This window comes from Lipophrys pholis (genome assembly GCF_963383615.2).
Source record: "Lipophrys pholis genome assembly, chromosome: 5".
Classification (NCBI taxonomy): Eukaryota; Metazoa; Chordata; class Actinopteri; order Blenniiformes; family Blenniidae; genus Lipophrys; species Lipophrys pholis.
In genome coordinates this window covers 11308664-11321289 of record NC_137628.1, presented here as the reverse complement: position 1 = coordinate 11321289, position 12626 = coordinate 11308664, and the positions used below count along the sequence as shown (strand labels likewise).

Sequence of the window (12626 nt, the reverse complement as noted above, 5' to 3'; positions counted from 1 at the left end):
TAAATCCATATGTTGTATATATTGCTTGTATTTGACCTACCATCCCCCCTGTTGAGACATGCGATACGCCATGACTTAATATTGCTGCCCATTTATATAGGTTTTTTGGTAGGATTGGTTTGCTTTCTGATCAGAAATAGATGCTATCTTTTAGTTTAGCGCCTTGTTTTTTTCCAGTAATCTTGTTCTGTTGGTGGACTTTGTTTTTGCATAGTTCTAAGTAAGTCTTGATCTAAGTGGTCGTGTTTTTGTATTGATGCAGCAAGAATTCTCCTTGTTGCTGCATCTTTTGCTGTTTTATCAGTGAAAGCATTTCTTTTGCTAACGCTGTCACATTAACGTTGCCGCTAATGTGGGCTGGACATTTTTAGCTCTGATTCGTACATCGATTTTGAAAGTTCAGCTGTTTCTTCAGCATAATTTGGTATCCATGCTCTACAGTAGTTGGTCATTCCTAAGAAAGACATCATCTGTTTCTTAGTAATTGGTTTTGGAGCCTGCAACACAGCCTGTTTTCTGCTTTCTAGGATAGTTCCTCCTCCTGCACTGAGACAGTGACCTAGATATTTGACCTCTAGGCGACACCCCTGCAGTTTACTTTTGCTGTTTTATGACCTTCTTCCTTTAAGTGTAATCAGTCCCAACTGAAGTTTAGACAAGAGGTCACGCCCCAGCAAGTCACAGGGCAATCTAGATAATACAGGACTGGTGCCTGGGCCCAAAGACCAGATGGATGGTCATCCACTATCTGTAGAGGCTTTGTAAGTCTTATCTTAGTTGTGGCTCCATTAGCTGTTCTTACATACACTGTTTCATTTGTTTGTACAGGCCGGGTACTGACTCTTCTAATGTTGTGCGACACGCTCCCGTGTCGCAGAGAAAAGTAATTTGTTTTCCATTACAAATTAACGTTATCTCAGGTAATTGGTGAGCAGAATACATCATTTCTTTAAAATTTAATTGTACCTCTGTGTTTATGTTCTCTGCGCTCATGACATCATAGAAATCTCCTTCATGTTCTGCTCCTGCATATAATGGAATAGGTTCATCACCATGTTGCTGTTGACATCTTATCAGTGCCTCATCAAATTTTTCTATCACTTTGTCACACTTCTCATTTACTCTGTCTAGTCATGCTTGTTGCCTCTTCATTCCACCTGGATTTGATCTCTTTGTGCAGTATCTAGCTATGTGACCTAGCTTTCCGCAAGACCAACATCCATCTTCTCTACTTTCTAGTTGTCCTCTGAATCTGCCTCTTTGTCCTCTGAATGGCCTGCGGCCTCTTCCTCTGAACTTTCCCCTGAGGGGCCCTTCGTAAAACACTTCCTCTATCTCTCTGTCATCTTCCTGATAATATGCTCCTGCAGCTGTCTGTCTCTCTGCTACTTGAACACTCTTCTTTTGTTTTGTGACTTTTTCTGCGTGTAGCGCATATTTTATATATTGCTCTAGAGTTGCATTTCCTCTCTCTATATAGTGTTTATCCACCCAAAATCTAATTGAGTCTAGGGACCCTGCATGTAGAGCATTTTTTAGCTGTTGTTGATATGGTCCCTGCTGGTTATTGTCTGATTGCAACCCACTGTGGATCCTAAAAATGTTGGTCATCCTGATCTGGTATTGTTCGAAAGTTTCATCCTCTCTCTGTTTAGTTCTCCCTATAACTGTATAATTTGCTTTTGGAGCAAACTGAGTTGTAGCTCTGTCTCGAAGATTGTTTACACGCTGTACTAAATCTCGTGCGTTGTGAGTCAGGGCATTTACTTCGTCATCAAAAGGATTCCAATCTCCCACTATCTTATGCCAATCTATTCCTGTGACTGCCATCCACATCTGCTGAGTCTCATCATGTTTACTACTCTGCAGAGGATCTGAAGAATATTAGCTCTTACTCCAGTCACATTTGTTTTTGGTCTTGCTTCTGGTTGTAGGAGGTGAAAACCTTGTTGGGGGTGTCTTTAATTCTGGATATATTGAGCGGACTGCACCCCCAGAGGGCGAGTCTGGATATTGTGGCGGAGCTACTGGTGTTTCAGGGTTTTTAGGGCTTATTAATGAAGTTACCTCTTTGGCCTCACTGTCCTGCTCTTTCTCTCTCTGCTCCTGTCTTTGTCTCATTCTCCTAACTCTGAGTATGTTAGACCTCACATATCCTATTTGATCATCTTCTCTTTTATTTAGCATTAAATCTTGTTTTGCTTGTTTCTCTCTCTCCTTCTCTTTTCCTCCCTTTTTTTATTTTATTTTTTTTTATTTCCCTTGGTATCTTTTATTATCGAGTCTCTCAGCCGGGTTAATTTTCTGAGTATTGAGGCTCCCGTTGAACCCGTGTTTAGTTATCCAGCTGTCTAAATGTTTTGTCAGGTCCGCATCCTGATTTTGAACAAATTTCTAATCTTTACATGTTAGGGTTTCACTTGTTTTTGAACGTCCCTGTCCCATTTTGAATTAAATTTGGACGGACCGTACTACATAGGGTAGTCTATGGTTCCGCTTTATTACTTCTTCAACAGGGTAGTGGTTAATCTGTAACTGAACGCGGTAATTCTCGCTTCAACCCTCTCAGGTGGAGAATTCTTGCCTGTGCATCCACGTCAGCCCACTACTTACTTTCCTGTTGCTTTAAATGATGCCCGAAACCTAGTGGTTCTCAGTGCATCCACACATTCATCATCATTCACACTTTTGGTGTTTTCGGAGACACAACAACCGCGGGCCCCGCCACTCTTATTTCGCAGGCCCCGTTAACCTCAGTGTCTTTTTTTTATCTTTTGGCGCTGGATTTTCGGAGACACAACAACCGCGGACCCAGCCGTCCTATTACAACGAGTATTTTCCAGGCCCCGTTAACCTCAGTGTCTTTTGGCGCTGGATTTTCGGAGACACAACAACCGCGGACCCAGCCGTCCTATTACAACGAGTATTTTCCAGGCCCCGTTAACCTCAGTGTCTTTTCTTAATTTTACCTATAAGTGCCCAGGATTATAGGGTTTTACTACTGCGCTGCAACCCTCTCAGGTCAGCCAGTCTTTTTTAAAAAAAAAACAACCAACTTACCCTTGGTGTGGTTCTGTCTCGCTTCTGGATGCCGTCAGCCGTCGGACTCCGACAGTTGGGGAGACCACCAGTCCCGGAAAAGGAGCTTAGGTCTCACCTAGTGAGCCTGCCACGGCCATGGTCTTTCTGCTGATCTCCGCGTCTGTCGGAATCCTCAGGCGTTGTTGGCATCCGGCTCGAAGGACCAATTAAATGTCAGGTCTACCCTCTGAACATTTATCAATTCTGCGAGGAAGAATTCACACCGAGTTAAGATGGTTTTACTCATGAGGAGAAACGGACAGAGAGATGTTTCAGGTACAAATCTCCAACCCGCTCTGAAAAACCTCTGCCGTTTCCTCTCCATTTATTAGGGTTCCTCCCATCTGAAAACACACCACTTCACCATTTGCTGACCACTTCTCCTTATCATAATAGATCACAGGGGTCCTCTTATCTTATTACAAGGACTTCCCATCTGCAGACCACATTCCTCCTTACCATAAAAGTTCACAGTGGAGAAATACAAGTCGTAGCAGATGAGAAAGAATGTTGGTACAATGAATGTGATAACCTTTCGTAAGATTATTCCAACAACCTTCATCAAGAGAAACATAAAAAGTAGATTTCATTATTTTGTAAATTTACCAGCCAGCACTTACTCTTGGCCACAAAGTTGTCCTGAGTTAGTCCGGCCTGCTTCGCCTCCTCTGACAGCGCAGCGACGGCCTGCATCAGCTGCTGTCTCAGTTCACATTTGGACACAGTTCGTCCTTCTTGCTGGTGTGCAGACAACCCCAGCAAGGACAAACACCAGCAGCACCTTCATCCTGACTCCGACTATCACCTGTGACTCTGAGAACAAACCGTATGTGACACTATATATACACATCCTCTCCAGTGCCACAGGCAATATCTAAGAGCTTATATCTTTTCTTCTCCTCAGAAAACAGACACTCCCCAGGCTCCCCATGTTCTCAATGCTGATGCCACATTTCAGGCTTTGCTTTAGGTTTCTGAACGTAAGCAGGTCGGAGGGAGAAAGACGATACGTCAACATGAAAACATCGCTCCTGTACAGGTCACATCTTCATTCAGCTAAAAACGCTGCAGCATGTGGCGAATAACTGGAATAGGTTAAAGGGTTCATCTTCTCACATCCCAGTGAAGTATTTGTGATTTGGGAGGATCAGATATCAGCGCATAAGGAATGAAAACAAGTGAGAAATGTCCTGAGCTCAGCTCCCATGTATACAGCAAAACCAAGAAATCCAACACAAACTGAACTTGATGCAAACATTAACAAATTGGCATGACCAGAATGAACTAACAGATTATGATTTGACTACCAGTGTTGTGAACAAGTTGTTATTCTGTGTGTCTGCATTACTATCCTAGAGCCCCGTTTTATTTTGGGTTATTTTTCTCCCGCCAGATTTTGGGAGCACATACAAAAAAATCACATTAAAACGTGCAGAAAATTTGTGATTAGTGTGCTATGGATTTTAGTAACGATTCATAGTCATAATAAATTGGCCAGTCAAACACAAAAAAACACAAAATGGAGGGGATACTGGTCAACAGCGAGCAACAAACGCAAACAAAATTTCATCTGAAATATTCGAGTTTCGATATTAATATTGATGACAGTACTAAATGGTAAATGGTAAATAGACTTCACTTGTATAGCGCCTTTCAACTGTGTGAGCAGTCCCAAAGAACTTTACATGGTTCGTCACATTCACCCATTCACACATCAGTGGAGGCTGCAGCCATGCAAGGCTGCCGCCACTCCAATGGGAGCAGTTTGGCGTTCAGTGTCTTGCCCAAGGACACTACTATGCCAGTAATTGATTAACCTAAAGAAGGTATTGCTATCAGAGTCTCATGAATGTATTTCACTGATTTTACACCAAATTTTTATGCCATTCATTTTAATCATTCATTTAGTGAATTCATTTCTATGCTTTTGTTGGTTTAGTTCTATTATCTCCATTGTGTTTATTCAACAGAATTATTAGCAACGTCAGCTATTTAAGACCCTTTTAACGTTTTCGTCAAGTGAAAAACAAAACTATCCTAAAAGTGGAAAAAAGAAACTAATAAAATGTCTGTTCCTACACTTCCTGTTCGATCACTTCCAGGTTTGAGTGCTAAATTCATGATTGAGATCAAGTAACAACTAATGACGACACAGTTATAGACCATGGGATATCGTCCTGGTGCTCAACGTGGGAAGAGAGCAGATCGTTGTCAGCTCTGTACAACACATGTGTTGTTGTGCCACACTGACATACAGTATTTTCTATATTCATATGTATCGGTGCATTTTTTCCATATATTTATTTTCTGTGGCTCTATTTTCCAGAATTTCCCTAAAGACAAATAAAAGACACATTAAAAAAAGAAAACGCACACACACACACACACAAGATGTAGCTTTCATTTATTCCACCTTCACTAGTTCACAGAAACACATTTCAAAGCAAAGAACAGGTATTAAAGGATGGCGAAAATTAATAATCACACAGGTAACTTTGTGTTTTTCAATGATTGAAGTCTGAATAAATCTTTTTTTTTTTTAAATCCCGGCCAAATGCTAAAACATAATGAATGTATTATTATTTCATCTTAAAGTTTCTTTGACTGAACTGAAGAATTGAAGAAACATTCTATTGAAGAAATCCCGCTGATTAAAAGTAATGAAAAACCAAACAATGCTTGTTGAGTCAAAGAGATGCTCCTCTCACAGACGCTGGGTTGGAGTCCTCACAATGTGTGGTATTGTGGCAAACACTCGTTCGATACCATCCTCAGCAGGAACCTGTTTAAGAGGGTGAAAAAAAGAAAAAGCTCCACCAAAACTGCTATTATAAAGGGACTAGAAACTTAAATTCTCTGTTATGTCATTTTCAGTGGCTTTCTTCCTGGAGCTGGACAATACATAGAAAACGTTAGAATTTTTCTTTTTCCTTCACACTCTGTATGATGATAATCAAAGTAGGAAAAAATAGCTGTAAAGGTGAAGTGTGTGTGTGTGTGTGTGTGTGTGTGTGTGTGTGTGTGTGTGTGTGTGTGTGTGTGTGTGTGTGTGTGTGTGTGTGTGTGTGTGTGTGTGTGTGTGTGTGTGTGTGTGTGTGTGTGTGTGTGTGTGTGTGTGTGTGTGAACTTTGTAGATTTATAGCAGGGCGTCATCTGGAATAACAATCCGGCTTGGTCGTCTGTCCATCCGAATGTCTGTGTACTCCCATTGTAAATGTTTGTAGGGTATTGTTTTCTGCTCGTGTGTGTTTTCATTACAAAAACAAACAACAACACCCGCTAGTGGCCCAACATGCAAACTACACTATTTTCCATGAAAACAGACACCCTTTACAAAATGGTGCTGCGTAAACGGGAAACTTTTTTGAAACCAGAACAAGAAAAACTATGCCTTTTTGCTTGAGACATTATATCAATGGAGCCTTATACATTTAGTTTTAAATCTACACTTTTCATACCTCCTTCAGAACTTTGTCCTATGTGAAATCTGTAAATGTGTGTATTTGTTACACCGTCACAGGATATATACAAAAGTTGTTTTGTGTGTTTGTTGAACAAGCGCTTACCTCCAGAAACCAGACTTTACCAAGCAGTCAACATCGTCTGTTATGTCATCATCAAGGAAGGCTTCAAAGGAAAAAAAGAAAATCAGCATTTTTATCCACAGCATCCTAATCAAATAATTCATATAGATTAGTTGTTGCTGGATCTAGTGCAAAAACTCACCTCTGCAGTCGGTTTTGCACACATTTCTGGACCAGCGATAGCCAGAACAACAGAAGTGGCTGTCAGACAGCCATAAGACCCCGTAGTAGCCGAGGGACCATTGGCTGGACAGAGAGGTACAGGCACCAGGACGGTCCTCCTCGGAGCTGTCTGAGGCCAAGGTGTTGTCGTCTAGCATCATCTGCTCCTCGTCAAACTTGTCCTCTTCCCTGTTCAGCACATCGTCCATGGTCATCATCATGCCCGACCCCTCATCGTCCATCACACTGACATCTCTCCTCCGTCTGCTGCCTAACTCCACACTGTTTGATCCGTCTGTGTCCAGTTCTGCTGACTCAGTAGTGATGTCGAGAGGTGGAGTAGTGGTAGTAGTGGTCGTAGTGGCAGTATTTGGTCGTGGAGTAGTGGTAGTAGTGGTCGTAGTAGTAGTAGTATTTGGACGTGGAGTCATGTTAGTTGTTGGAGGAAGAGTAGTAGTAGTAGTAGTAGTTGGAAGCGTAGTGGTAGTCGTGGGCTTAGTTGTCGTGGTTACACGCGTCCCGAACACATTGATGAAGTCTGTTTGCAGATGAGTTTTCCGTTGAACTTCACAGACAACTGCAAAAAACAAAAAGAGGAGATGATGGCTTCCTAGAATGAAATTTAAAATCCTTCTTTTAACTTATTAAGCTCTTTACAACCACGCTCCATTGTAGCCTTAAGAGCTGTTTGTCCCATATCACCCCAACAGAACATTTGATTCTCAGAGGCTGACAAAGTCTCTACAGTTCGGGTTATGCTCAGGACCTTTGTACTGATTAAAGCTTATCGTTCAGGCTGGTTCAGGCCAACCTGGACTATTTTCTTGTTAAGCTGCTATAGGTTTAGACTGCTGGAGGACCTACATTGAGCTTCTTTCCATAGAGTCATATTATACTAATGTCCTCTCTCTCTCTCTCTCTCTCTCTCTCTCTCTCTCTCTCTCTCTCTCTCTCTCTCTCTCTCTCTCTCTCTCTCTCTCTCTCTCTCAGTCTCACTCTCTCTGTCTCACTCTCTACCTTCCTGCTGTTGCTTGTTGGTCTCTGTCTCTGTCCTATCCTTGTTTCTTTCTCAAATCCTGAACCTTGAAAAGTCACCACCTCTGAGCCTGGTTCTGCAGGTTTCTTGCTCATTTGGAATTGTTGTTTTTTTCTCTGTAAAAGTGCCTTTTGATGGCTGTGCTTTTATTGGCATTCAATATATAACATTTAATTGAATTATAATGATGTCTGTCTTTTAATGTCCACAGCTGCCTCTGTGTGTTTGATTCTTGCTTGTGATGTGGGCATCAATACAAACAAAAATGAAAAAAAAATAGTATCCATTTTTTTCACCGCACTGAATAAGAGTACAGGTAGAAAACCGTTGCATCCACAGCCTGCTCACCACAACGCCAACATGCAGCCCAGAGCTCCATGACTTTTGTATCATTGGTGTTAATCTCATTAGAGTTGAGGGGCCACATACAGTTTCAGGGCCATTGTTTTGTTTACTTGCTGGCACTAAAGGTTTTATAATGAATGTTCATAAAACCTAAAACTTGAATGTTGTTTGTTTTAGCTTCCAGCTAATTCATGATGCTTCAATTCATCAGATTTGGTAAGTACCACGCCTGTACTCTACGTGAGTGTTTATTCTTCAAATAACTACATTTTTTCTGCCGACATTTTAACCTAAATATGTGACCTTCATCTTTGTACTAATCAAACTGGTTTCTTTATTCGGGAAATTCGGAGTTAAAGGATCCAAGCCGTTTCACCAAAATACAAAAGCACATTATTTTTTTCATGGTTACTACTTTCCCATCAGTCCATAATAATACATTTGAGGCTACCTGGTGTATGTGTGTCTTTGTGCTGACCTCCACAGGCCTTAACCTGCCTTCACACTCTGCGATCAGCTCCAGGAAGAGAAGAAGATGGAACAGAAGATGGATGGACTAATTCTAACCATGTTTAATTAGAAAATTATAAAGTTTCTGACTCATTGTAATACAAGTTGACTCGTGATGAGGGTCACTAATGGTTAAGCTGCTGTATCCACTCCAAAACTTCTGCAGCTTCCAGGGAGTTTATGTGAAGAGGTTTATGATCCTCACCTATGTTGATGATTTTCTCCTTGTGTCTGAGCAGCCTGTAAGGCAGGCGGATTTTCTTGTGGAGCATCGCTTTCAGCTCATGTTTGGAGACGGTTCGGCTCTCTGAGAGGCCGGGACCCAGAACCGCCACAGCCAGCAACACCAGCAAGCCCAGAAAGCCCAGCAGCCTCATGTCTGCAGCTTCTGAGGAGCAGATCAGAGAATATAAACATATATCATGTGCAATTTATATGCATCATAAAATATTTTAGGAAGTACAAAACTGACAAAACGGGACTTAAAACTGTAAAAAAAAAAAAAAAGATCAAAAATGGTTTTTTTTTTAATCAAATTCTCACTGGTCATCTTTAAAAAATGTTCTCACAATCCACTTTTCTCATCCTTTACGTTACTGAGCATCAGTGTCCTCCAAAAAATCTTTATTAGTTTGTTATTTTTATAATATCAATGTGTTTTTATAACTGTCATTATACTGTTTTAACAAAAGTCATTATAAAAAGCCTGAAAAGAGGTTTAAGAGTATTTCAGAAATGTACTTTTTTATGATTAGATAAGGTAAGCCTTTGTTTATCTTGCAGTGTTGTCAGCAGCAGTACACACAAAGATACACGAATACAAAACAGAGCAATTGCATATAAAAGAAAATTGCGCAAACAAAGCTATAAAAAGGCCCATATTATATTTACACATTATAAAACAGTGCATGTCCAGATAGAAAAATAACAAACAGTGCAATAATAATAAATACTAAAAATAATAAAGTGTTGACATCTTTTTACAAAATATCCCAAAATGTTTTTTATATGTTATAAAAGATTATTAGGAAGTGTGAAACTGATGAAAAAAGGTTTCCATAAATGCTAAAAGAAACCTCAAAATTTGAATAAATTCTCTCCAGCATTTGCATCATTTAAACCACTTAGTATTGATGTCCTGCAAAAAAAAACCCACATTAATCTGTTTTCATGACATTTATGTGTTTTATAAATGTTTCTACAAGAAAGAAAAAAATGTGAATGAAGGGTTTGGTCACTTTCCTGAAAACAATGGGTTAAAAATATTTGATAGCTGACTTTTATATATTGGTATTATGTGTTATACCAAAAATGTCATTGTATTTCACAACACAGTTAAAACATAATCTCACTGGAGGTCTTTAAAAGTTTGCACAGTCCTTTCATCACCACGTGCTAAAAGTGTCCTCAAATACAAAGCAAGTGGGTTTATAGCGAACACTGCTCTCTAGTGGTCAGAGGGTCTTAACATACCTCAAAGCAACCAGGAGGGAATAATAATAATAATAACAATAACAATAACAATAATAATAATAATAATAATAATAATAATAATAATAATAATAATAATAATAATAATAATAATAATAATAATAATAATAATAGTAATCATCATCATCATAGAATTGATACAGTATAAAAAATAAAGGCTGGAAGAAGAAGAAGGAGAAGGAGAAGGAGAAGAGGATGAAGAACTATTGTTTCTCACAATGTGTTTTTCAAACCAAATCAAACTAAATTTATAGAGAGCATTTTGCAAAATAACATGCAGCACAAAGTGCTTTACAGGATAAAAACAAAACAAAATACAGAGTGATGGACACCAATCTGCCCACACCCACATTGTATATACGTACAGTCACATTGAAAACTAACATCTAAGAAATAAAAACGCTCTTTGGATCATAAAGGTTACAGATCCCAGCTTTATGTTCTTGTTTGATCAGGAATGATGAAAAGGTGATGCCTGAGGACGTGAGTGTTCACCATGGTTCAGAGGATAAAAGCAAATCTGTAAGATTAGAAGACTTTCAAAAACCATTAAAAGAAACCTTAAAATCAATTCTAAAACACACAGTGAGCCAATGCAATGCCTTTAAAAGCAGCGTAATGGGATCCTGCTTTCTGGTCCTCGTCAACATACGAGCAGCTAAATTCTGGAGAAGTTGACGGTGTGACAAGTTTTGTTCAGGAAGACCAGAAAGCAGAGCATTGCAGGAATCAATCCAACTTCGGACCAAGACATCAACACCTCTGTGTTGGCCTGGGAGAGAAACAGACCGACTGGATGTATTACAAAGATGATAAAAACCTGTTTTAACGACAAGCTTTACATGAGGAATAAAACTAAGCCTCTGAATCAGAAGTGACAGCCAGGTTATTTACTTGATGTGATGTTTTAAACAGACAGCGTCTATACAGTAATTTTGAGAAATTTTTCTCTCTCCTTGACCTTTAGGACCAATAGTTAAAATTTCAGTTCTGTCCTCATTGAGCTGAAGGAAGTTACACTTAAAAAGTTCATCAAATGGCCGCATGTCTTTAGGCGACAGCGATGTACAGCTGTTTTCAAACAGTTGGTGAAAAATCCTTTTATCTATTTTTTCAAGTACCTACTTAAAACTTTTAAATGAACTAATGAATAAATGAATTAGATCGATTGAAAAGGCTCAGTGGCCCCTCATGTCCAGGGTTTGGTCCTCACAGCATAAAGACACTGGTCCCATTCCACACTTGGGTCTCATCAAGACCTGGATCCAGAAGACGTTCAACATTTTATTTACAGGATTATTCATCTAAGATAACTCAAGTTAAGTTCCTCTCAGTAGTTATTCAACCTGATTTAAGTAGAAATTAAGACATATTAAAGTCTTTTTATTATTATTATTATATCAACTCTTCATGCAGAAAATTACCACTGACGCTCACTTCCAGGGCTCTCATGTTTATTTCTAAACTGTTAATGAGTTGATCACTGTTATAATTTTTTGACAAATAACACTTTTTTAAAACAGAAAATCAGTATAACAAAGAGATTAGGATTATAGAACAGCATTGTGAAATCTTTTTTGAGACATTGAGTGGGAATTTTACCATATTAGGACTTTTGCGAAATACATTTTTGTTTAGTTTTTCAATTTCCAACTGATTTTTCTGACATATTATTAATTCTATATATTGTGGGTTGTTTTTTTTAACTGAGTTTTTAAATATTCAGATATGTAATAAAATAAAGTAAATGAAATATTCTTCAGCAACACTTGAGTATTGAAATTCTGCATTTGTAAATATAAAGGATTAATTAAAGAAGTGAGTCTTATGTGTTTCAGCAGTTGACAGTCTCAAACCTCCTGACATTCACTCTCAGACTGTCCTGATTAAACGAAACTGACAAATACACAATTAAATCCCAACAAGCAGATCAGCAAATGTCTAAACATTACAATATAAATAAATGAGATGGCTCTCCTTACTGTGTTGTTTCTTGTGATGGAGCTTTGCTCGGTCTGGGTTTTTCACCCCCCCCTGAACAGTTTTTATATCACGACACAAACCAACAGACCAACCTGTTCTACCGCTGTCATAGCTTTCTGCATAGTTTCTCTGAAGGAACCAGGATACTCTGACACTTGGCTGAACAAAGCACAAAGGCAGCCGTGGTCATTACGCACTAAAAGAAAGAAAACCCACTCCATCCGTCCACCTTGTGTTTGTTAAAGGCAAGTCTGATACAAACCTCCATCAATTAAAAGACAATTCAGCAGCATTATGATGGAAATGTTGACAGATTGACGTACTATTTTTTTCTACTCATTGATCTCTGCCAAAACATGGATCATGTGTCTTTGTGTTTAAAGAAACACGGAAAATAACTTGAATGACTCAGTACAGGATTGTGGCAGCTTATG

General features: G+C 39.2%; 1 protein-coding gene across 1 annotated transcript; it reads right to left on the bottom strand.

Annotated features, from left to right (window-relative positions):
- Window positions 1–5468: 5468 nt before the first annotated feature.
- Window positions 5469–12461, bottom strand: LOC308109918 (uncharacterized protein). Its single transcript, XM_080463776.1, has 5 exons — window positions 12192–12461; window positions 8924–9106; window positions 6808–7404; window positions 6648–6708; window positions 5469–5863 (listed from the first exon to the last, which is right to left on the bottom strand). Exons 2-5 carry the CDS (start codon window positions 9093–9095, stop codon window positions 5809–5811), a joined length of 885 nt encoding a protein of 294 aa, XP_080319902.1. The 5' UTR covers window positions 9096–9106; window positions 12192–12461; the 3' UTR covers window positions 5469–5808.
- Between the last annotated feature and the right edge of the window lie 165 nt (window positions 12462–12626).

Coding starts and splice junctions, on each gene's coding strand:
- LOC308109918 (XM_080463776.1), bottom strand. CDS start 9,095: ATGAGGCTGCTGGGCTTTCTGGGCTTGCTGGTGTTGCTGGCTGTGGCG. Junction 7,405..8,923: donor GGAGAAAATCATCAACATAG/GTGAGGATCATA, acceptor TGTTTTTTGCAG/TTGTCTGTGAAGTTCAACGG. Junction 6,709..6,807: donor GTGCAAAACCGACTGCAGAG/GTGAGTTTTTGC, acceptor TTTCCTTTGAAG/CCTTCCTTGATGATGACATA.